Here is a 27,119-nt window from a genome sequence, read left to right on the forward strand (position 1 = left end):
ATTATTTGGAGGAATGAAATAGACTTTTTAATTCCTGACTTTAAATCTAGTCAGAATGTTTAAAATGAAAAATTTAAAGTTATCAATTATTTGCAAATATTAACGATAGATAAGAGAAATATTAATCCAATGAATTTTGAGGATTCCTATGACCATATCATTTAAGTTAGATTTGGCCCTTTGGGGAAAAATAAAGCATGCTAACTTGTCTAGGTTTCCTCTCCCATTCCCCTCCCCCCCCATTTTTTATAGAGAGGTGAAAAAATAGTACATTCAGAATCATTACTGTAAGAATTCAAGTGATTTAACTTCAGCACACTAATGCACTTTTTAAAAAAAAGCAACTAAATGATGTATATCAAAAGTGTGCTGAAATTACTCTTAATGCTTCACAAGAAAAGTGGCTTGTTTTATTCTTTTGCTAGGCTATTTCATTACCATAATTTTCAAGCATGCAGAGATGCCATAAAAACTCTCCAAATTACTTGAGTGTCACTGGTCATTTTGTTTTTTTTTTTTGGAAACACATACTTTCACATCCATAATAGGCAAGAGAGAGCTAAACTGAGTGTCAAAACCAAAATGTACCCCCAAACAAAGGCTCTTCTTCAAACTGCTTCACAAGGCCACAGACAGAAACAATCTTTGCTAACGTTTTCCAGTAGAGGGAACTAAAGATTCACCATCCAGCTTTTAACTCGACTCGGGAACCTGCGTGAGTTCGTATAGCCCGCCTTGTAATCATCCGAACAAGCATCAAACAGCTTACCAGCGAGCCTCTGATCACACGCGGGCCGGCCCACTCGGCCACACCGGCGGCTCCGCAGATACTAGGGCCTCTTTGATCTAACGTGGCCTGCCTTAATCATTCCGGTCCTGAATGGCATTCGCTTGGTGGGTTCTACCTTAATTTTCAGGATTTTCTCATCTCTGAGCTGGAATTCGGCTGTTTTTGAGCTTCGTTAGCTCAGTTGGGTTTACAGCTTTCCCTGATCCTGTATTTTCCGAATTTCCTTTCAGAGGTTCTAGTCTCTGGAGGGTGAGGACTTCGGGTACCGCCCCCCGTCCCCCTAATCCCCTCTCTTCTCTCCATCCCAGGCGTTTTCTGCTGAACTCCCTAGCATCCCACCATCCCACGTCAAACTCGTCTTTGAGGGGTCATAAAGCAACTGAGTAACATACAGAAGAGGGGATATCACCCTTCTCCCTCCCCCGGGGATTCCTCAGGGGGTCATAGATCTTGGCTAAAACAGGTCAGGAGAGGTTAGAGATTTCTGTACGACCCCCACCCGCCCCACACCCGGTTTCTTTCTTGCGCCTTTTTAACGGCGGAGAGAGCACCCCCACGCAACCTTTCCGCTCCAAAAGGTGGTTATATTGTTACCTTTCCTTTCCTCCCTCCCGCTCAGCTTCTCATTCTGCTAAAAAGTGAACAGTGAATGTTTGTGTGATTTTAACGGGTAATGAGGCTGCGCCCTAGGTCCGGGAGGATGATCTTTTTCCAGAAAGCGCGTGCATCTCCGGCAGACTGGAGGGATGAATAATTAGGAAGCGCTTCCATGAAATCACTCACCGAGAAAATTACCTGCCCATTAAACCGGACGCGGCGAGGAGCGGGAGGCTAGAGCCCACCTATCCCCTCCCGAGGCGGGAAGGAGTGGGGGACGGGGCGGCGCAGGGAAGGGGAAGGAGTGGACCGGTGGCCTCGGCTCCGAATTTGTTAATTTCCGTCCCGCTAGGACTCTGGGCTTTCCAGCTCCCCCTGGCCCCTTTGCCCAGCGGGCGGCCGTCCCCTGAGCGGGCGGGTGGCGGAGTGTGGAGGTGCAGGCTCGGAGCACCCCCTCATCACCCGCGCCCCATCCCCTCCCCCGGGCAGACTCCAGGCAGCTTTCATTCCTCCCCTCCCCTCCCGCCTCCTCGCCTTCCTTCCTCTAAGTCCTTCCACCCGCGGCAGCTGCAGGAGGAGGCGGACGCTCTGCTGCGGGGCCGGGGGCGCAGCGGCGGCCGGACCAGGGGGACTGGCTGCTGGACCCCGGCGGGCGGCTGGACCGCGCGCACGCTCCCTCGCTCTCCCGCGCCGGGGCTCCCGGGCTCACCCGCCCCGCTCGGCTCCCGCCCGGCGCCGCCGCCGCCCGGGCTCGCGGGCGCTCGGAGGCGGCACCGCGGGGGGTGGCCGCAGCCCCAGCCCTGCCCCTCCGCTCCCCTCCCTCGCGGCTTCCTCCCCTCGCTCCCCGCCGCCCCACCGCGTAGGAGTTCGTATTCTCCACCCGCCTCGTCCCGATTTCCCTTTGCCTCTCTTTTGGAAACGCGAGAGGTGGAGGGAGGCAGCGAGGTGGCGGACGAGAGGCTGGCCAAGTCGGCCCGCCTGCAAAGTGGTGCTCTGACACATCCTTATTATGGAAGTTAAGTGAAAAAACTCGGGACGTGGAGCGGCTACCGAGACGGACGCCGGGGGAAAGGAAACCAGTGGGCAGGCCAATGTTTTTTTTCGGCAGCGCGCTGGCAAGTTTGTGGAACACTTTCTAGGAATTAGGTCTTTTTCCTCCCCCCGACCTCCCTTCATCTTCTTGACTTCTGAAGAAAGAACTTGGCTTTGGATTGCCATGGAGCCTGAGGAGAGAGGGTTAGACACACTTGGGTAACCCCTCCGGCTGGGCTGAATTCGTGGGAATTTAGGAAGCCAGAGTGTGGAAATACAGCGCGCCCTCGGTTAATTTGGATGGATCCAAATGTGCGCCCTTCAACAGCTCGCCACTCTCCCCTTCTGATCTTGCCATTTGCTCTTCTCGACTTTAATTAGCAGCTAGGAAGAGTCTAAACTTTGGACCTACCTCTTTTTTTGATACTTATTTTTGTACTTTTTGCTCTCTGGGATTGGTTTCTTAAGCAATCTGGATCCTTTTTAATATGTCAAAATGAGTCGGCTGATGTTTACACAAATACTGCTCTGTGGATTTTTATACGTTCGGGTTGATGGTAAGTTAAAATGCTTTTATCTTGTTCTTCATCCCCCAGAAACATTTCTCTCTGAGTCGGATGTGGGCTGTAAATAAAAATGACATTATATCTGTCGGTCCCTTTTGGCTAGGCATGGGAGCTTTGGGGGAGCAGAGGTTTTAAGTCTTTTGTTTCTAAACTGCTGCAAGTGGAACGTGTTAGGACTCACCTATTGTTGCAATTAATTAATTAAGGAGTTGGGTAATAAATGATGGGCTCTCAGTTTTGTTAGAAAAAAGAAATATGAAAGTGAGTCTCTTTAACCAGTCTAATAGTCTTGGGCTTGCTCTCCCTTTGGGGTTGGTTTGTTCTTCTAACTGAACTTTGGCTTAGAGATTCTTAGTAAGTCATGGACACCCCATGAAGGTTTAGTGGGTTAGGAATTTGAGACACAGGTACCTCGAATCAATGTGTATCACCTGGGTGTTGATGAGTATTCTCCTAGGGGGATAGCAGAATGAAGATTTAGATCATGGGGAGAAAACTGTCAAAAGTAAGACTGGGCGAGGCTCCAGGAAGGGGGAAGCAGAAGCTGTGGGCTGGCCCTGGGGCTCAGAACACTCAAATCAGTCCCCGGTGGCAAACACAATGGGGATCTGAAACAGGTGCTCTAGGTGTCTGCCTCTAGGCTGAGTCAGTCTGTCAAGCAGACAGCATTCTCTCTCTGCTTCTCCTGTCTTTTGTTCGGATTTGGTTTCCTGGGATAGTTTCACAGGATGTCAGTTTCCTGTGGGAGGATTGCAAAATCCTTTTTTGTAGCTCTTTTGAATGAAGAGTGGAAGTAATCATTAAGGCGCTTTTTCTGTTTGTTCCAAAGAAGAATGTCAAAAGAACATTTGGTATTCACCTTCCAGTGACTTTAATTTTCACATCGCTGGACAGAATTGGTCTAAAAGGGATTAGAGCGTGATATTTTTTGCCTGCCTGTGTGGATTGTCATACTTTAGATTTTTAGTGACTGTACGTATAAAGAATCTGAGGTGTATTGGCCCAGATACTTGAGCTATCACAGTAGCTTGTTGCTACATCAACTTTCTTCCAGAATTTGCATGGTGGACGAAGTCATTATTTGGGACACTGCCTATTTTTGCTTGCCTGTAGAAGCTAACTTTGTTCCTGGCAGCTGCTGCTGCTGTCCAGAGCGCGATGTAGCAGACTCAAAAAGGAAGCCTTTCTATAAACATGAGGCAATACAGATGAGTTTGCCTCCTGTCAAGTGGCTGTTTTCAATCCTGGACTACAGGAGTACCTATGCCCCCCAGCGATAGTAGGCAAGGCATTCATGTGGACACACTGCTTTTTTTTTTTTTTTTCTTTTCTTTTTTCCCTTCTAAGTTGTAGATGCATAGGAATTAATCACTTTGGATTATACCATGATAATATCTATAATCATATCTAATCATTCACCAGACATTTTCTTCAATACATTTACCTTTGTAGTACATTTACATGACCAGAACAAAAAGGTTTACAGATTTGTTCCAGGTGTCTTGATTATCATCATAAGAAGACTTTGATATAACTTTTTGGATAATATATCCTCAAAAGCCTGAATTTGTATATTTCAATACCAGAAATACATGTATAAGCTATATATTAGAAGACAGAATTATCACCAAGTTTTTTTTTTTTGGAGTCATTGTGTAGCTAGGAGGAATACAATTAAATTGCTCAGTGGAAGTGACAGAGGGAATCAGAAGAGCTTGGTGTTACAGAATGTAATTAATGTACCGGGGTGTTTGGAGATATATGAAACAAATGCAATTAAGCAGTTTGCTGGAACAGCAGTAGCAAGACATCATTTCTCCCCTCCCCGCCCTCCCTACTGTCCTAGCCCCCACCCTATTCCTCTCTCCCTTATTTCCTTCCTTCTTCCCCCCACCTTGTCCCTCCAGCCCCATACATACACCTAGGACCTTTGTTCTGACTTAATAATATAGATTACAGGGGGTAGTTTGTGTTTGGGGCAAAATTGTGCAGCAAAATTCATGGTTAATGTAGTGAAAAATGCCCAGGGTGGAGGAGTTGAAAAGGTCATAGTAAATTGTTGTGTGTGTGAAACTAGTTTTTCTATTTAGCATCTACTATGTCCAAAGCAGTGGAAACTGTGGACACTTATTGAATTAGTACGTAAGTCATACATTTGACATTGGATTGCCTTTGATTTACTCTCGAATGATGACAGCCCCTCCATAGGGGTTGTTGAAAATTTGGGATATAGACAACACTGCCCTCTAGGCTGTTTCAGCACACTGGGACTGCATGTTCACATGTATAATGAGGGGGTTGGTTTGTAGGATCTCTAAGCTTTCTGACTTTTCCAGGGCTCTATGATTTCTGTTTACTTATTATCCTTCTTAGAAGCATGAGCTTATTCTCCCCATGAATTTCAAATTTAGAGAAGCTTGTACCATTTCAAAGATATACTGACTTTCCTTGTGGTAGACACAGAAATTAATTTTATTCAGTGACAAATGATACATAGATTTGCATTGAAATTTGCTTGGTGGGTTATTTATATGTGCATTTTTATGGTATATGAAAAATGTTAGACTTTTGCATCCTCATGGAAGTTATGTGCAAATATTATGATTTTTCTGTATCTTATGTCCTTAGGAACCCACAGAGAATAAAAATTAAGTTAGTTGAGAACTACAGACAAACTTTTATATTGGGATGTAAATAAAGACTATGTCATCCAATACAGATTAATTAAACAGATGCAGATTTTTCTTTTACGGTTATGTATGTGAATATGTATTGAGTTTAACCTTTGTTCTCCAGATTTTCTGTATTTCTAAATACAGAAATATGGTTTTATAATCATTTACAGGGAACTAATAGGAACCATCACAAGACTGTTTGATTACATCCATATTCCATACATTGTGTCAATTTGATAATTTTTGAGTACTGGTGAAAACTATGTTTTTAAAATAAAAATAGTTTCTTGTCCTTAACTATTCTAAAATGAAAATGGCACATGTGATATTTGGGGAGATAAAGATGATCTGTGTGTGTCGTGCAGATGTATAATCTCATATAGGTTTATGCATTTTGCTAAAGTGCTTCTTTCAGTAATGGGCTCATTATCCTAGCCATATGTAGTCCATTTCAGTACTTAAATTGCCTATAAGTAACCTGAAATTTCTTTGTGCAGCTATGCACTAATATCACGTTTGAATTGGCTTTGTTTGAATAACCTTTGATTCTAGACAACATGTGGACCATAAACCAAAAGGATTTCTTAAAACACAGAAAAAAAGAGTATCTCAAATGAAAAAAAGGTCGTGATTATACAAAAAGAACAATTCTAGCCATGACATCCTTGAGCAACCTGTATAAAATAGCATCCTTGCTAATAAAAATATGGGTGTCCAAGGACATTGCTTCCATTTGGGTACATATATAGTAATGAAAGGAGCTTCTATATGTAGCTTCTTCATGTCTGACTCTTTGTGTCCAGTTAACATCTGCTTCAGCAGTTCCTGTAGTCTATAAGAGATATTTATTTTCCTCCTTTGTGCAATTTGGTTTATGAAGAGTTAGAAGAAAACATTTTCTTTTACTTACTTACTTCTCCTAGTTCTCTTCTTTCTCTTGCTCCTCCTGTTTCCCTCCATCATTTCCTCCTCCTTCATTTCTTCCTTCCCCTCCTCCTTCTTTTTTGGAGCCAGTGGAAGGAATCATAGAAACATTTGAAAAGTGAGGAAAATAGGTGATAGTGTTTCTTGGATAACAATTTAGAAAATCTGCATTTAAAGGAGATTATGTTAATAATATTTTAACTTTGGACATACCCAGTTGGGACCCTGACATCATTTTTCTTTTACCGTCCTGTATAGCTTTCTGCAAACTTATGTAGTTCTTTTCCCAGTTTTGGCAGACAGAAGTCTACAGATATGAGTTCAACCAGAAAGTTATAGAGTGCTATTTTATATATTTGTCTTCAAAGAGGAGTGTCATTATGTTTCTTACAGTGTTTCCAGGTATAGACCTAATCAACCTATATCAAATACATTGATACTGATGATGATTTTCTTCTTTTAAATTATTAAATAAAGCATGAATGGATGATGACAAAATATTTTAAGGGGAAATTTCCATAAACTCTTACAATGTTTCAGCATAGTAGAAATCTTAATATAGTATCTAAAGCGTATTGTGTGTATGCTTATTTGTGCATGCTGAGTCATGTCTGACTCTTTGTGACCCCATGGACTGGAGCCCAGCAGGATCATCTCTCCATGGAATTTTCCAGGCAAGAACACTGGAGTAGGTTGTCATTTCCCACTCTAGGGGATCTTCCTTATGCAGGGATTGAACCTGCATCTCCTTCATTTGTAGGTGGATTCTTAACCACTGCACCGCCCCGGAAGCCAGAAGTGTAGCATATTCAACCCCCAAAACCTGTCTTAAACTCAAAACAATATTGGCATAATCTAGAATTCAATCCTTAGTTGTTTTCTTCTTTTGCTCTGTTTGCACCTAATACTTAATATCTTTCATTTGGTCACATAGGTTTTAAATTCTTTATGCTGATACTTCTCAAATTGCCCTTATCATGTGTGGGGAGAATATTAGTTCCATAAGACTAGAACTTGGCTCTTCTATATACCTTTGTATCTCCAGTATCAATACATTACTTGACGTATCCAGCTGACTACATGACATCTTTGCTTGGTATCTAATAAGAATATATCAAACTCAAATGGTAACTAATTTGTTGGGCTGATCACTTCCCAGTGTATACAAATAGCGAATCATTGTAATGTACACTTGAAACTAATGTAATGGTATATAGTGATTATACCTCAATAAAATTATTTAAAAAATGAATATAGCCAACTCAAGCCCAGGATAGAATTTACTCCTCTTTCCAGTCATCTCCAGCTCAGTAAATGGCATCACCATTCACAGAGGTTTTCGGGATCCAAAACTAGAAATCATTTTTGATTTCTCATAGCCCATATCCAACTTATTAGTAAACTCTTTGGAATATATACCCTGATACCTACAATTTTATGTGTGTATTTGTGATTTTTTCTCCAACATTTTGCTATAAGCATTTTCAAATATATAACAAAACTGAAAGATGGTACAGTGAACACTTATATTCCCACCTAGAGTCTACCACTATTTTGCTATACTTGGTTACCATCTATTTCTCCATTCCTGTATGCATCCATTAATTCATCTTACTGTTTTGATTGCATTTTCAAATGGTTAGATTCCAAATGTTTGTTACTAATTCAACTACCACCATCCTGGTCAAAACCTGGACTATTGGGGTAGCCTGATAAATGGTCATCCTGCCTCCATGCCTGTTCTTCTTATCCCCACATCTTTCCCCTATGCAGTTAGTTCTTCACCTGGTAGCCACAGAGACCTTTTAAAAGCATGTAAATAAGATGATGGCAGCTCACTGCTCAAAAACTTTTAATGGCTTCCACTGAGAACTTTTTACAATAGTATGCGGGACTGTTCAAACTCAGGTCCCTCCCTGCCTCTCTGGCCTCCTCTTTTCACACTCCCTGCTGGAACCTGGGTTTAGATTTGTGTTTTTGGTGTTTTATTCCTGACTCAGGGCTTTTGCATTTATTCTTTCTTCTGCCTGAAATATGCTTCCTAACGTCGTTGCATGATTGAGTCTTTCAGTTGATTTAATGAATCCCTATATGGCAGAAAGTGAAGAAGAACTAAAGAGCCTCTTGATGAAAGTGGAAGAGGAGAGTGAAAAAGTTGGCTTAAAGCTCAACATTCAGAAAACTAAGATCATGGCATCCAGTCCCATCACTTCATGGCAAATAGATGGGGAAACAGTGGAAACAGTGGCTGACTTTATTTCTCTGGGCTCCAAAATCACTGCAGATGGTGATTGCAGCCATGAAATTAAAAGACACTCCTTGGAAGGAAAGTTATGACCAATCTAGACAGCATACTAAAAAGCAGAGACATTACTTTGTCAACAAAGGTCCATCTAGTCAAGGCTATGGTTTTTCCAGTGGTCACATATGGATGTGAGATTTGGACTGTAAAGAAAGCTGAGCGCCGAAGAATTGATGCTTTTGAACTGTGGTGTTGGAGAAGACTCTTGAGAGTCCCTTGGACTGCAAGGAGATCCAACCAATCAATCCTAAAGGGGGTCAGTCCTGGGTGTTCATTGGAAGGACTGATGTTGAAGCTGAAACTCCAATACTTTGGCCACCTCGTGCGATGAGCTGACTCATTGGAAAAGACCCTGATGCTGGGAAAGATTGAGGGCAGGAGGAGAAGGGGACGATAGAGCATGAGATGGTTGGATGGCATCACCAACTCAATGGACATGGGTTTGGGTAGACTCGGGAGTTGGTGACGGACAGGGAGGCCTGGCATGCTGCGGTTCATGGGGTCACAAAGAGTCGGACACGACTGAACTGAACTGAACTATCCTATATCAGGTTTCCCTGGTTGCTCAGATGGTAAAGAATCCGCCTGCAGTGCAGGAGACCTGGGTTCCATCCCTGGGTCAGGAATATCCCCTATAGAAGGTATGGTACCCACCCCAATATTTTTACCTGAAGAAATTCATGAACAGAGGAGCCCGATTAGCTACAATCCGTGGGATTGCAAAGAGTCTGACACGACTGAGCGACTAACAGTTTCACTTTACACTTTATCTAATATCACCTCTCCATGTATGTACATGGACTACCTTATCTAAAATTGCTTTCCTTAAAACACTATGTGCTACCCTCTTATCTATCTTAATTTCATTCTTAGCTCTTATCACATCCTTAAAGTGTGTGTGTGTGTGTGTGTGTGTATGTCTGTGTGCACGCTTGCACATGCATTTATATAAACAACCCTGAAGGGACCTACATTTTACCATACTTGCAAGCTAAGAAGTTAGACTACCACAACTTAATGAATGCTGGCAAAGCACATGAATATCCTGAGACCCAGATGGTGGCTTTTGTTAGTCACACCACACCAAGCGGCATGACTTCATGTTTGTATAGATTTACCTTTCCCATGAAAATCCTTAGGGACAATGCCATGGGGCCCAGGTAGATGATGCACACAAAATGGATTGGCCCCACAGCTGAGGAACCCTGAGCATGGAAACCAGAATATTTTAGAATGGGCCATAAAGAAATCTGCCTAACTTTTGGCCTGGAGGGAAGCTTTGTCATGACTATATTACATAGTAAACAAAGCTGCTTTCTGTTCTCAAGGGAGATCACCTACATTTTAGAAGACCTTTGCTATATGCACATGTTAGTGTGTTAGTGTCTGCTCCTTCCACTGAGCTTCTAGGGCAGGGACTTAGCTTCGTCTCCTGTGTTTGCCTGTGTTCCTGCTTTACCTGGAGCACAATATGACACGTAGTAGATCCAGTTATTTGTTGAATCAATGAAAAGGTGCTTGTGGAGTGCTTTTGAAATGTTTATTTTCATGCCCTAGCCAACACATGAAATATTTACCATTTCAACTAGGTTTATTTATTTATTTGGGGGTGTGTATTTCTATGTATCTCTCTCATTCTGTCTCTCTAGAGACAGAGTTATCAAACATACATATTTTGACATTAGTGGCATCATGATTTTGGATGAAATTTAATATTCCACCTTTCACCTGACCAGATATATAGAATTTACAGTTTGCTTTGATTTTCTGCCATGGTGCCTTACATGGTTGCTCCGAATCCCCGTACTCACACTGCTGTGGGTTTTAGCACACTGTTGAGTCATGTGTATATTTTGACAAGGCACTCCTTCAAATGATTCTAATGTTCCTATTAGGACCACACACACTCTCATCTGACCAAGGAATGTTGACTGATTTTGATGATATCTGGCCCAGAAATTGAGACTTTTCTTCATATTTAGGTCAAGTTTTTGTTTAAGCATTAGCAACAACAACAAAAAAGATTAGTTCAGGGATAGAATTCAAAAGAATACTCCAATTATATAGCTCTCAAATTGGAAAAGAAGAGGCAGAAAAAACATCTGCAGCAGTTAGTATTATCCTACCCTGCCTACTGTTGTAATCATCGTGCTAGAGCCCTGTTAACATCACTAATACTAAACTGAGATAAACTGGGTTGCCATTTCCTCCTTCAGGGGATCTTCCTGACCCAAGCATCTAAAATCTAATTTTGGAACTTTTTTGTTATCCAAGAAAAGAAACTCTGTATCCTGCTTCTTATCTACCACCCCTCCCCCAGCTCTAGGAAGAAATTAGTCTATTTTCTGTCTCTATAGATTTGTCTATTTGGGGAATTACATGTAAATAGAATTATATAATATAGGATCTTTGTAACTGGTTTCTTTCCCTTCATCTCATGTTTTCAGGGGTCATCTATGTTGTATATCAGGACTTCATTCTTTTTGATTGCTGAATAGTATTCCACATCATTTATCTTTTGAATTATCAGTTCATGGACATTGCTCATTTCCACTTTGGGAATGAAGATTTGCTATAAAGATTGTTGCTGTGAACAATTGTGTATTAATCTTTGTGTGCAGACATGCTTTCATTTCACTTGGGTGTATACCTGGAGTGGAATGGCTGGGTCATATGAAAATTCTGTTTAACCTTTTGAGGAACTGCAGGACTGTTTTCCACAGCAGCTATATGATTTTATGTTGCCACTGGCCATGTATGAGGTACATATATTCTTTTAATTCACTCACAGAAAGAAAATGTTGAATGGCCTTTACAACTTAGATGTGAGGTTTGTAGTGAAACAATTTTATATGATAATATGCTTTAAATTCCCAACAGTCCTCATTGCTAATCCCTTCAGTGATTGCCTTCTGTTGCCCTGTAAAGTTTTACAAGTGAAATTAACCCAAATTGAACTTGTCACTTCTAGCAGTGACTTCAGCAATACTAAATGTAAATCACAGTATGATGACATCTCAAAGCTGGATGAAGTTTTTGCAGTTATGCGGTACAACTCTTTCATTGGATGGAGAACTAAAGCTCAGAGTTTTTATGTACCTTGTCACAAGGCTATTGATGCTTAGTGGTAAAGCTGAAGCTAGAGTCCAGGGACGTCTTTTTATCACTATACCATACTTTTCTTGAAAGATTCTTTCCGGCTTCTCAACCCTGGAATTCCTTAACAAGAGTTCCAGGGTCTTCTAAGTGAAAACGACCAGCTGTTTTCTAAACATGTCAACAAGGGAGTTAGCTTAAGATACCTTGAGGTTTTTCATTTGATTCAACACGTGCTTGCTTAGCACCTGTTTATAAACAAAGCGCTTTACTGAGGACATTGTGAGGAGCATAATGAAGTTGAGTAGTTCCCGCCTTCAAGGAGATAACTCTTTAGTAGAGAGGGTAACATTCAAGTTGTTAAAACAAAAGTATCTGGTGTCTGGTAATTGGGGGCAGGGAACAGTTGAAGAAACACACAGCATGGTCTGGGAACCCAGGGAAAGAATAGATGATTTCCAGCTGTGGGAAGGGTCCACACCAAATGGGTCCCTTAACATGGGTTTTAGAGGAATAGTGAAATTTTAATAGATGGAAAGATTGAAAATTGCATTCCCACAAAAGGAATAACAGAAGGAATGGCATGGAGATGACAAAGGTGTTCTAGGGCAAAGGCATGGAGTCTAGTTTAAGTATAACATGATTTGTAGAGGATGAGAGGTTAGATAGTATCACTGACTCAATGGACATGAGTTTGAGAAAACTCTGTGAGTTAGTGAGGGACAGAGGAGCCTGCCATGCTGCAGTCCATGGGGTTGCAAAGAGTCGGGCATGACTTAGCAACTGAACAAAGTTTGTCCAGAAGGGAAGAAGTGTAACATGATTACTGGAAGATAATCGACAGACACTGCTGACTTACAGCAAATAATTTAACCATTCTCAGTGTCCTTATCTTTACAACTGACATGGTAAAATTGTCCTCTCAAACAGTTAATATGAGGAATAGATGAATATATATATATATATGTGTGTGTGTATATATATATATATACACACACACATACACATATGTATATGGAACATATATATGTAGACACATGTTATATATGAAATTGGATGTATATATATGTATATATCTGTATGTTACATATATATAGAAATTATATTAAGTTTTTTTGAACAGTGCCTGTTAATTAATAAGTTCCAATTAAGTGTTACTTGTTATTTTTATTAGTAGTCGTATTTTTATTCTGTTGCTATTTTCTTCCTAGTATGGAACAGAAGTAAATTTACAAGGACCGTTTCTATCAGGCTAATTATGAACTATATTTGAGATGTGTTTCTCAATGATTTTCATATAGCTTTTCAAGCATTAGTCTTTAGGTGACTGAATAAAAGCTCTAGTTGCCTCTTAAGGGGACTCATCTGAAGCCACACCTATGCATCTATGACAAACGTGCTATGACATGTGTGTTTCCATTGCATCATTTGCTGATCATAGAGCAAATAGGGTTCCCCAGTGAGTGGTGTTATGAATGAAAGGAATAAACAAGAGAGGCATGCTACAAATAGCAATTTGTAACCAGCAGAACAAGCTTATAAAACTCTGCATTTTGGTTCATGTTGACCGATGTATGTTTTATTCAGAATAATTTCCCCTTTGTGCTTTTAATATAAAGTACCATGAGAGTAAATATTGTAGGAGACAAAGCTTACTGGGTTTGAAGTAAACGTTCCTAGTACAGAATTTTTTTTTTTTAATTAACCTTAAATCTCCACTCAACATTTGATTTCCTAAGTAGCCCAGTTATCCTTTTCCATCCAGTATAGCCATCATTGATCTTGATATTTTTTAATAATTATTCATTAATCAGATTTGCATACTGAGCGGTCCTGTAAATTAAGGATAACCTGAACAAAGCAATATCATTGCTGTTGTGGAAGGGATACACCAGGGGTGTCTGGAAGCTGTGTACTCCAGTCTAAACGTTACTACTAATTAATTGTATGACTTTAGATTCCTATAAAAATAGTATTTGGGTAGTCTCCAGTGTCTCACTTAGACTTAAATTCTGTTATTGCAAATCATTTAATTAAGTGCTCTATCACTTGCATTATGTTTGAGTATGATTAAAGGGGGAAATTTAGCCTGGAAAAAAGTTATACTGAGTCATAAATATCCATCTTTGAAAATAATCACAGCTTATTGTTCAATCTGCATGGGGGCTGTATTTTGATGTGGGCTTAATGATCGTAATGTAGATGATGGTCCAAATACACTAGTCTTAGAATTCATGTCTACTTTCATTCATTAGTGACCAGTGGTACTTTATGGATAAATGGGATTAAAAATTTTAATACTAAAAAATAAAATAGTCTTAAACCAGTGAACTTATTACTTTGTAGGTACTGTAACTAGAACCATCTGTGGCAGGGCAGTTTTAGCTCAGGTGGAGAGAGCTTATTTAGCTCAGCACTTTTTAAATTCTGTTGTAGGACTGATGTGGGATCTCTTCCCCTAGTTTTTGGTCCCAAGCCTTTTCAGAATGAGCTGGAGAACATGGAATATAACTCAACACTTTCATTACACTGCTTTGCAAGTTTAAACTTGAAGAATCAGGAAGCCATTTGGAATTTAAAAAATTTGTCTGAAACTTGTACAACAGTTATAACCAATTACAGTGTTCCTAAGTATGACCAAAAAAGCAAGAACTTTTGACTTTCAAGAAATTAAGTTGAGGTTCTCTTTATAAAGAAAAGGTTATACATTTTCAAAATCAATATTATAACCATGCTTTAACAGTGTATAGTTCCAAATACTAGTGAACGCTGGAATACGGTACACTAATTTGTTAAGGTACATCTGATAATTATAAAACCTAGTTTCCAGGGTTAGAGCAAATTAAGGGAAGTCAGGATGAACCTAGCAATAAGCATTCTAAATTGTCTTTTGTGCCTCTATCATCTCCTGCATTGGCAGGAAGATTCTTTACCACTAGCATCACCTGGGAAGCCCCTTTTATTTTAAAGTGAGCTTCAATGTATTGTCAGATAATAGTTACAGTTATTGAAAACTGAGTTAACTTCTGTTAAAACTATAGTCAGCATTTCAGCTTCCCCAACCCTAAGTATGCAATAACTTGTCCATTCTAAAACACTTTTGCACGTCAGCAACTAAAGCAATCAAGCCATCACCCAAATGCCAATTATGGGAACACTTCCCTAAAGGGATCATTGATGAGAGGAGATACTGAATAAGAAGAATATAACCTTTCAAAAAAAAAGTGCTGCATAACTTGACATTCTGTCTCATTTTTTACATTCAAAATGGACTGTGAAGAACTAGAACATTGAATTTGATGGTTTAAGAATAATTCTTCCTGGATGCAGTGATAATCTCAATAGTTAAAAACTAACAGTGAAAAAGTATGTCCATGGTACGTGAGCCCTGTACTAAAAAATCTTCAAGCTGTCATTCAGTTGAGGTTTGCAGCCTTTTTTCCTTCTCACAGATGCTATTTAATAACCTTACCAGAGAAAAAGTGCTAAATTCAACTGAAGAGTTCCTCACTGGCTATCCTGAAAACACATAGATGATTTTATAGCTAAGTGTGTTTTTAAGTGTTTCAATATGCTTTTGTGATTTGAAAGCCTGGATAATACCAAGTTGAAACACAAAATGAAAGAAAAAAGAATGGGAAAAATATGTACAACATGTGGGTACAGATTTTGGGCAAAGATAACTCTTATTCCCCCGCCCCATACACACATGGCTGTAAGATATGAATAAACTTCATGGTTGTTCGTTTGTTGCCTTTCCTCTACTCACAGTCCAACAGACAACTTTTTATTTTATGAAGAACATTTCCTGGGCTATGAATTATTATTGTATTTTTCTGTTAAGCTGCAACACCTGTAGTGTGCATCAGTTGGATCTTATGAAACTTACCCAGATTTTTGAGTTGCTCCATAAAAGCATCTCATCACATTAAATTCAAATTCCAAGTTTGTTTAACTTTTCAGAAAGTGGTTTTTATCTTTTTACACAGCAGCTAACCATGGCTTGTGAATAAGACTAGGCAATTGCTTTTGTAGTCTTTCTCAAGATGAAATTCTAAGGTTTCTGAACTTAGCGCGCTATAGGAGTGACTTTTGCATTTGAAATAGTCCAGGAGGTGCAGATATACCTGGGAGAGGTGGTTTCTATGAACAATAAGGGATGAGGGGGTGTTGGAAAAGTGAAAAACAGAACATTTGAATGAAATGAATTGGACCAGCGTTGGAAACTCTACTATATAGCAAGTGGACAAGCTGATATTTAGTTCTGTGGGTTGTTAACATTCACATAAAACAGAATCATTTAACATTTACTGAATCCTTTTTGATAATCAATTTGGGATCAAATGCAAAAGAACATGTGTCTGGCTTTGTATGACCCCAGATTCTTCCGTTTTCCCTTTGAGCAGATGACATGCCTTCTTTGCTGACTGATATTGGTTGCTAGGAGAAGTGCACTGAGACGGTCCCCTCTTATCCAGCAGTAAAACTAAAGAGTGTATTGAATAAGAGAAAGAGAGGCGGAACACAGTACAGGCCATGAATCATGACTTGTCTCCAATATGTCCACTTTGCTCCCATTTTTTTTCCCTTTAAAAACTTTTGTTTTTACCAGTGATGCTTTCTTTCAGCTGCTATCTATAATCCTTTTGGAGCCTGAGGGAAAGAGGGCTGCTTAAGGGAGGCTGTCTGCTAAGAGTCCACTCAGAGGCATAATAAAAGCCTTGAGAGTTATTCATGGGGCCACATTAGTGAGAATGCCCTACCCAGTGAATAGCATCAGTCAGCTGCTTTTGAAATCGAGTGATTAATACCTTCTGTTTTAATGGGGGGAAAAGGCAGACAAGAAAGGTCTTCATACTACTTTGGCTCTTTTGCAAATTAGATCTTACACATTGTCATGCTTTTGAAAAAGAAGTTGCTAAATTTTCAATACCTGTAGTAGTCTTTAACAGAAATAGTGTTTCATGAACTGTTAATTGTGGCTACTGTCAGATACAACTGAAATGGTAAAATGTCCCAAATGAACAATTGTATATATTAAAAAAAATTTAAAAAAGCAGGTAGCCATTCTTACATTTTGGCAATGTTTTGTGATGACCATCAAACTAAAAACATGATGTTAAGTGATTATATTCAAAATGTTGTCTATGCTGATCCTATTTCACAGCATCCAGATCACATTTTTGTTTGTTTGATAAAGAAACTAATTACAATGCTCCTGAGATTTCAGAGAAACATCTAATGAGAAGGTGTGAAGGCTGGCAGGTGTTTGTTTCCCGTGAGTGATATGAGGGATAGTTTGTGATTTACAAAGAAGTATATATATATATATATATATATATGTTTATATCTATAGGCTAGATTAGCATAAGGGATTTGGGATGTTGCCACTATAATCCGTTCCTGTTACCTCTCTTTAAATCTTTTGATTGTATTGGGTATATGGGATGGCTCAAATAAAATTGCTCAGCGTTCAGAAAGCTTGCCGATCATCTGAGGTGTGTAGATAGAAAAGCTTCTGGTTTGGTGGCCTCGAAAATGTAAAGTGATGCTTATTCATGCTATTTTTCAGCATGATTCTAATGTCATCCAGGCTGTTATTATTTAGGTGGCAGTTTAAGCCAAGCCTCAGTGATCCTTAAAACGATTCTCATTCTTCTACTCATTTTACATTTTAAGTTTATTTTGGATGTAGCAGCCTAGTCTGGCTCTTTATTATCTACTCAACGTTCAATTAAGAAAAAAGAAAACAAAACAAAAAATCTTTACTGTGGTTTGAATACGAGAAGAAACATTTGAAGAACTCTTCATGATGCTTCCTGTAAACTGTTTTTCACCCTGTGGAAGTGAAATATCTTGTTAAGAGGTGGTAATACCCAAGGGCAATCAGAGATGGAATTGTAACGATTTGGTGGGTGATGTCTAGAGATCAGCTTCGAGTGAGGTCTCATTTAACATCTTTATTAGTGATATAAAGAAGAGAACAAAACGATCAAGAAATTTACATATTTCAACATCAGAACGCCATCAGGAACTTTTCCCCCAACTAACTATCCATAGCCCCTAATGAACATAGAAGTGACTTCGAAAACTTTAGATGGCAAGTTAGTAGATTATGAGCTGCGTTATTATGAACTGCCTTGTTTGGTATATACATGTAAAGTAATTCTTCAGGGAAATAATCAGAAATCTAGGTATCTAGCTAGAGAGAGAAGCCAGCAAAGTAATAAAAATGAAAGGGCCCAGGGGATAAAGATGGAGTAGCGGCAAGGAGAAAATGCGATTTACATTAGGAGTGTAATGTCCCAGTTTTAAAGGTCAGGAGATTATAGTGCCCATTTAGGGAGCATTGCATCACTGACAGTGGAGATTCTCTTTCAATGACAGTGGCTTAAGTGCAGTTGAAATACTTCCTTCATTTTGTACTTCACTGCCAGAATGTGAGAATGGGAGAGAGATTTTGGCAGAATAGAAGTAAGAGTGAGCACAGACAGATTGTTTTGGAAGGTGTCTGTCCACTGAAAAGCAGAGAAGGATGTACTTGTCGTCTCTGTATATCCTGACCTATGCAGAAGAGAAGCAACATTGTGATGGATCCTATTAGACGTTTTCAAATATTGAGGGAAACGATTGGCAGTATGTAACCATATTTAAAATATTTCACCAGTCACTTTTCAGAGCTAAATCAGAAAAACTTGAAAGCTATGAGTTATGCTCGGGGGAAAAATACTCATATTTTAAAATTGTGTTGATTTAAATGTTAGGAGATGGTTAAAGCAAGGTTGCAGTTTTCTAAAGGAAAGGTAATAATCAATGAGTCCACTGTGTAAGTAGATAAGAATTGTAATCAGACTCATTGACTGAACAGGATCCAGAACATAATATTCTTTAACTACTTTCAAAATTAGTGAGGTCTTATTAGACGTGCACCCTTTGGGGTTATACTGTTTAAGAGAAATGTGAACGTTTGATAGTCTTTGTAATGTGTGTGCATGCTAAGTCTCTTCAGTCCTGTCTGACTCTGCACAACCCCATGGACTGTAACCCACCAGGCTCCTCTGTCCATGGGATTCTCCAGGCTAGAATACTGGAGTGGGTTGCCATGCCCTTCTCCAGGGGATCTTCCCAACCCAGGAGTCGAACCTGCATCTCTTAAGTCTCCTGCGTTGGCAGGTGGGTTCTGTACCGCTAGTGCCACCTGGGAAGCCCTTCTCTTCTATAAAGAGCTGCAAAATGATAACAGGAATGGAAAATATTATGTAAGATTGGCCTCATGAGTTGCCATTCTTTTTTGGTGTTTTTCTTCTGGTCCCATTATTTTGAATAAATTATTATGAGGGGGCAGAACAACATTCTGTTATTGGATTTAAAAACCATCTTTCTTAGTTTCAGACATTTTTAGTTGTTTGATAGCCATCACATACAAGTTAATACCTCAGCTTTGGTTATTATTTTACATCATGAATGATAAGCCCAAGAGAACAGAAGGAATGCAGAGCTGAATGTTAATGCTGACCAGCACCGTCCTGGTCTTATAGTCCCCTGGTACCTATGTTAGGAAAAGGAGCATAACTGTGTGAATGGGGTACTTGAGAACTTCAAGAGCTAGGTAATAACTATTTCTCTCTTTGCTGGCCATAAGTCTTCCTCTGCCTTTGTAGGGAGAAAGTATGTAAATGAATGGCAGAGTTTTATTCCAATAAAATTTTATTGATGGACACATATTACATTTTTTAATATTTTTTCCATTTCACTAAATACCATATTCTTTTGAATTTTTTTTCCTATGACTTAGAAATGAAAACAAACAAAAAAAGTCTCCCACATTATCATAGCAAAACAAGGGGTTGGCCAGTGCTTCCCTGAGTGTGTGCCTTGGTGCAGAATATGAACTATTCCTTTTTTCATTAGAGGAGGAGAAGAAAAAAGGTGATGTTTTGGGGCAGGAGGCAGATGGAGCTAGAAGATGAACACCCTGCCTATATTATTTCTCCAACTTCATCACTCTTCACCCATTCTTTCAGCAAATGTTTGAAGTGTGCCCACTATGGGCCGTGAGTTGAGCTCTTTAGATCCCACACCGTCTTAAATCCTGCCACTGCCCTCAACTCCGGCTGCAGTTGAGGTATTTGTGCAGTGTGCTGAGAACCTGCCAAGCCGCCTGGAGCCTTCAGAGAAAGCTTCCTTACTGGTTCTCCCAAATCCTTCCCCAACAAGAGTGCTCCTGTTCCTCGTGCCAGTAGTTCAGCTCAGAAGCAATGGAAAACTTCCTTCTTTTTTTTAAATTTATTTTTAATTGGAAGATCATTGCTTTACAATGTTGTGTTGGTTTCTGCCATATAGCAGCATGAATCAGCCATAAATATACAAGAGAGGGGCTTCTCAGATGGCGCTAGTGGTAAAGAACCCATCTGCCAATGCTGGAGATCCAAGAGATGTGGGCTCAATCCCTGGGTTGGGAAGATCCCCTGGAGAAGGACATGGGAACCCACTCCAGTATTCTTGCTTGGGAAATCCCATGGACAGAGGAGACTGGTGGTCTACAAGTCCATAGGGTCACAGAGTTGGATATGGCTGAGCACACACACACATGTTTACATCTTAGTCTATTTTACATTTGCTGAATTGTGCAAAGTAGGGCTCAATGTTAGACGAATTAAATTTGTCCTTTATGGACAGTTTTTTATGCAGAAGCTGATAGAGTTTATGCCAGCCGATCGTAAATATTTTCAAGAATCAAACTTCTTCTTGATATCAAGGATCTAGCTTTCATCTAGTTAAAAGGAAAGTGCAGCGTGGAGTGGAGCAAGCCTGAACAGAGGCTCTTCCCTCTAAATATAGTCCCTGTACCAGTTTGATGGTAAACTACTTGGCTGGGTGATAAAGGCTAGGAGATTTTACAAGGGAGATTCTCTGTTTGCCATACAATTGTATGCTGGTTTCTTTCCCCCTGTCCATAGAATTCTCTGTATTTGTTGTTCCTGATGTAAGAGAGTGATAGAGATAGAATGGATCCCATGTCTTAGTAATTTGAAAGTGAAAAATAAGATGGACAGCGAGGTGATGAAGGGCAATTCCTAGAGTTTAATAATTAACTTAATTTTGTCAATTTTATATTACTGGCATGCTGTGGGACCATATCATAGCTAACATTTGAAAGCAAATGGGCCTTGTGCCATAACATGTGCAACCAGTGATTGAAAAGAGGCTAACTTTATACAACTTAATCAGTTTATATCTATATATCTGTATCTATTTTATATCTATATATCTATATCTATTATTGCTTAAAGTGTAACATGCCAGCAATGAAATATGATTTCCTATAATTGAATGTCTGCATGTTAAACTTGGAGTTATGGTACAGGATAGAGTGGCATTCATTTATGTTTAGGAATAACAGATACAAAAAAGTATTTTCTTGGTTCTTACCCTTGGATGATTGTATGCTACTTTTATAGTATGATTTTTTATTTTAAAGATTTTTTCTCTTTGGTCCAATTCCACAGCCTCTTTCCATTAACATCAAACACTTTTGCATGTAGTATTCATTATGCTGTAACAGAGAGCATATAATATTGAAAAGGATGCTCCTGGTATTAGAGGTCTCTGCATAAAATTCATTCTCCTGGCTTTGTTATTAAGCCAGTAAATTGCATATTGTATTGATGAAGGGACTTTCATTCTTATAATAGCCTGTGAACTCAGGAGGGACTAGTTTGCTGACAAGGCATATATAAATGACTGGAGCTATAGAAAGTCTCATAATGAATCTAGACTAGAAATATAGATGCTGTAAAGAAAATTCAGTAGGCTCATTTGGGGCATATATAAATGACTAGAACTATAGAAGTTCTCATAATGCATCTGGAATAGAAATACAGATGCTGCAAAAGAAAATACACTATGCTCATTCTCCTTTATCTCCTCTTTGTTATCATCTCCTGACATCCTATCATGATATTTCTCTGTACCTTCACTTTCTATCCATGTAAGGGTTATAGAGAGTTTGAGAAATATGCATGTGTATTTGGAGAACTCATTTAAGTACAGCATTTTTACATAAAAACTAATATAAATTGGTTTGGACTGTAACTTGTGTAATATAAATTTAACCAAACTACATTTTTATACCCCGAGGAGCTAATCAAAACCAGTGGGATAACTTTATTACACCCAATCCCAATCAATTTATTTTTGTAAATTTATATAACTGCCAGATCATGTTTTACCTTCCCCTCCCCCAATTTCAAGTTTTAAAAGTAGGGTCAAGTTAACCAAAAGAATGTTTATGAGGTGAATTTGGTTTGGCAAAGTGGTGATTGTTATAACGCAGCCATTTTACGTAGCATGAATGCATTAAATTAAAAAGGTAAATAGAGTTGTTGAACTGTTCTTTACTTATAAATGAGCGCACAGTGCTAATAATATCTTTTGGGAGAGGATTTAGGACATATTTGGTAGGTATTTATCTCACAATAAGAGGAAAGTTTCCTTCCATGAGAAAACATTAGATCACAGGAAGGCCAGAAATATTTGAGTCACAACTTTGTAAAGCTACACTAGGTCTAAACAAGTTCTAGCAAGATAAAGTCCTCAGAATAATAAAGATAATGGCCACAAAGATCTATTACTGTTTCCCAGATCATTCCTGTAATGTAGCTAAGACTCTCTTTGATGAAGTCATCCTTTTTCTATTCATTTGTGTAAAACCTATTCTCCCCCTTCCTTTTTTCAAAGGAGGTGGTGTTTAATAAATTTGGTAGGGCTTATAAAGACCTAATTTTGTTTGAGAATCACTTGGCTTAAGCAATAAAAATAAAGATGTAAATTTGTAAGTGAAAAATTTTCTAGTTTATTATTAGTATCTTAATTCAAGATGTGCTTTTATTTATCAGAAGACTTGAGAACTGTGTAACATTTTATTTGCGATTGTGAGAAACTAGCAACCTCTCATTTCTTGAAATTATATAGGCAATTGAAACATTAAAGACTGGGAAATACTGGGAACTGAGCATTTAGGAAAAAATCTATGTAGTACTTAGTGTAATTTTCACAGCTGTAAATATATAGGTGACTCAAGGCTTAGGTAAAAGACATACAATTTTTTGGCAGTTGCATTAAGGACTGTAGATTCAATAACATAGAAACAATTTTTTTCAAATTTATTGCTTAATATTTCTAACATGAAATATAAAGTGGTTGAATTGAAGCCATAGCCATGATCATAATCCATAACCCATGCAATGTGTTTTGTAGATCAAGGAATATATGTGTATATATGTCATATATGTATGTATAAATGTGCATATATGTGCACACATATACACAAAAATGCATGCACATGTACATATACATACATACTTACAATGTAGTTAAAAATTTATACAACCAGGTTGAGAGGCTTTAGCACTTTTTATTCTTTTTTTTAACAGTCATGTGAGTTAGTCACTAGCATGCATACCATCCTTTCTTATTATAGTTTTTCTGTTTAATAGAACTTGGATTGGGATTACAGTTGAACTTTTTCATTATGTATATTTGTATATGTGTATGTGTGTGTGTCTGTATTGTTTCTACCATCAGAAAAAGGAATACGTCCATGTCTTGCGAATTTGCTCCAGTATTAAGAAAATTCCATTACAATATTGGGAGTAAAAAGTGTCTTTAATGTCATTTATTTAGCTTTAAAATATCACGTGAATAGAATAAGTGAATAAAAACCTTTGGGCATAGATGCTTAATAGCAAACTAGCTTTATTCAGTTGCCTCGAGGCAAAATTCATGAAAATTAAAATTTCAATACTTTAATATTCAGTGACTTGAAAGTTCCAACCGAATGTAAGTAATAGCCACAATAACTTTGTTATTGTAATTTAAAAGACAAGGATGATTGTATGCTACCTGGAACATCCTGTTCTCTGTTCCACAGTCCCTAAGAATGACTTTGTGACTCCTCTTAGGGCTAGGGAATATCTATTTTTAGAATTTTTGAAAAAGTAAAGGAGAAAACAGATCTGAAAAATATGGCACCAAGGTGTGTGTGTTAGTCACTTACTCCTGTCTGAGTCTTTGCAACTCCATGGACTGCAGCCTGCCAGGCTCTTCTGTCCATGGAATTCTCCAGACAAGAATACTGGAGTGGGTTGCCATTTCCTTCTGCAGGGGATCTTCCTGACCCAGGCATCAAACCCTGGTCTCCTGCTTTGCAGGCAGATTCTTTACCGTCTGAGCTACAGGGAAGTCCCTTGACACCAAGGGATGAATTGTTATTTTAAAAAAAGTTCATCTTAGCTATTTCCAAGTTTACAGCTATTATTAATTACTATGACTGTTATTATTAGATGGTAGCACAGATGCACATTAATTATTAGCTCTTTCAAAAAATATTTACTATGCATGTGCATTATGCTGGGTACATGTAATAGTGTGCTGAGCTTTCAGTTCAGTGGGAAAGATAGATAATAATCACATTGCATGTTTGTACTTATAATTGACTTTAAGTATTATAAAGAAAAAAGTATAGAATGTCTAACATAGACTAAAAAATCTACAAATAATATTTATGCTGAAGCCTGTGGATTGGAGATAGTCAGGCGAGAAGTAGTATTTGGGAAGAGCATTTCAGACTAAGAGACGGTCCTGAAGAGAGTTGGGGTGGGCGGGGGTGGGGAAACTTGTCATCTTGAAAATCTAGAAGAATAGAAGAGGGGGAATTTGTGAGCCAAGGTAAGGTAGAAGAAGGCTAGGCTGGATGGTGCAGACTATATAGGTGAGGATTCTAAACTTTATCCCAGGACAATGAGAAGACTTTGGAGGTTTGTTTTTCTGCTAGGGAAATTTCCAGGCTAGGAGAAGAGATCCTGGAGAAGGCAATGGCACCCCACTCCGGTACTCTTGCCTGGAAAATCCCATGGACGGAGGAGCCTGGTAGGCTGCAGTTCATGGGGTCCCTATGAGTAGGACACGACTGAGCGACTGCACTTTCCCTTTTCACTTTCATAAATGGAGAAGGAAATGGCAACCCACTCCAGTGTTCTTGCCTGGAGAATCCCAGGGACAGGGGAGCCTGACGGGCTGCCGTCTGTGGGGTCTCACAGAGTCGGACACAACTGAAGCGACTTAGCAGCAGCAGAAGAGATCCAGTGGTAAATCTGAGTACTATAGAATGTAGTTAGTTGTTAGCTGTGGTTTGCTGTTAGCGGAGATGGCCTCAGGAGGCTATGAAAGCATATTGGACTAAAACCATTCTTGGCGGAGAGAGGGGTGGAGAGGAAAGAATTCTGAAGGGAATACCCTGGGCTGAGTCCAGAGTGTGTACTAAGTAGCTTCAGTTGTGACCCTATGGACTATGGTCTGTATCCCACCAGGCTCCTCTGTCCATCAGATTCTCCAGGCAAAAATACTGGAGTGGGTTGCCATGCCCTCTTCCAGGAGTTCATCCTGACCCAGGGATGGAATCTAGGTCTCTTTTGTCTCCTGCATTAGCACATGGGTTCATTACTACTAGTGCCACCTGGGAAGCCTTTAAGAAGAGTTAGCTAGAAGCATTGCCCAGTCCTCACCCCAGACCAGTTACATTAAAAAGGCTAGGACAGAAGCCTGGGTGTCTGTCTTCTAAAAGCTCTCTTATGATTCTGGACCATTCAGGGTGGTCAGTGAGAACTTGGTAAGGAATAATACAGGGAGATGTTGCCAAGGAACTGGAAATCAGTTGGTAAGACTGGAGCAAAGTAGATGATGAAGGGCTAAGTTAGAGATATATCTAGGATTTTGGCCAAAATAACTAAATATTTTATATAAATGAGTTTCAAACATATTCTGCAATGAGGGAAGCAAATAATGATTGACCGGATATACTATCCCATCAACTCCCATAATTCTTCATCTTAATGGATTACATCTTATTTTACTTGAATTGTGATAATTTATGTATAAGCTTTATGAATCACACTTATGTTAGGCAACTTTATGTCAGGAGCTGTTTCTTCGTGACTTGCTATGCTTCTTGTGAGTAGGAGAGAAGTGTACATTTAAAAAGTGTTCAATAAATATTTGCTGAGTTAAAATGGCCCACTTCATTCAAGTCTTCTTTGTCCTCACTTGTAGAAACAGCAAAAGCTACACTTTTCCCTTGGTTTTGCAGAATTCATCAATTGTGTGTGTAAATTAAAAATGATCTATTCATCACTTACTGAATATACTCTTATTTATGTATTCTGAATTTGATTGGGATATCCTGTATCTGTATTTGTGTGATTAAATCCAATTTCTCATTTAAGGATATTCATAATTTACACTTTATATTGTAATTGTTAGTTTACTTACCTGGACGGAAGGGAAAACCTGTTGTTCTTTACATTAATTTGAAAGCCTGCTAAAAAATTAATGTGCTTATATTACTATTGTTAATTTTTCTATGTCATGAAATTTTCATGAATTATGTTTCATTTTTTCATTAACTTTTATGGTTTTTGCTGTAAGAAGTTGATTTTACTCTGAAAATTACCTTAAGGGAATTTCCTGGCAGTCCTGTGGTTATGACTCTGTGCTTCCACTACTGAGGGCCCAGGGTTCAATCTGTTAGGGAAACTAAACTCCTATGTGCCCTGTAGCATGGCCAAAAGAAAAAAAAAAATTCCTTAAAAGGAGAATATGTTAAATTAGGTCAGCTTATCCCTTTCAAAGAAAGAAGATTAAAGTATAAAGACTAGTTTATGAGAGTTTGTAAGACAAAATTTAAGAATATGAAAAATTTTTAGTAAAACCCTTTTGTATAAATTGTAATTTTATGTTATACATACTTTAATAAAGTTAGTAGTTGAATACTAATGATATTTCAAAATATGATAAAAGCGTATTTTATTCCTGAGTAAAATGTGCAGAAGTTTGTACAGTTTAAAAATTTGTGGTATTTTAAATACTCGAATCAGTAATACCACAGTTTATATACTAATTATTTGTGCTTTTTCACTCAAATATTTTGGTTTTGTTTCCTGAGGAAAAAGTAAGGGTGAATTATCTTCTGTGATAAAATATTTTTAGTAATGATTGTTTGATGTTCTCATTTCCCATTTTTCCCTAGGATTGATGACCACCAGGAGGATAGCATTAATGTTTCAGGCAAGAAAGAGTTT

The 27,119-nt window shown here is 38.8% G+C and overlaps 1 protein-coding gene across 5 annotated transcripts in view; it reads left to right on the forward strand.

The window, feature by feature from the left end:
- Nucleotides 1-2,263: 2,263 nt before the first annotated feature.
- Nucleotides 2,264-27,119, forward strand: part of ROBO2 (roundabout guidance receptor 2) — a 643,927-nt gene continuing 619,071 nt past the window's right edge. For 2 of the 5 annotated variants that reach the window (XM_061133903.1, XM_061133902.1), the window contains exon 1: nucleotides 2,264-2,976. In XM_061133903.1, the coding sequence (XP_060989886.1) occupies nucleotides 2,916-2,976 (61 nt within the window). In that variant the 5' untranslated portion in view covers nucleotides 2,264-2,915. The remainder of the gene's footprint in view (nucleotides 2,977-27,119) is intronic. The other 3 variants (XM_061133905.1, XM_061133904.1, XM_061133906.1) reach the window with 3 other exon arrangements.

Source organism: Dama dama, chromosome 31, assembly GCF_033118175.1.
Source record: "Dama dama isolate Ldn47 chromosome 31, ASM3311817v1, whole genome shotgun sequence".
NCBI lineage: Eukaryota > Metazoa > Chordata > Mammalia > Artiodactyla > Cervidae > Dama > Dama dama.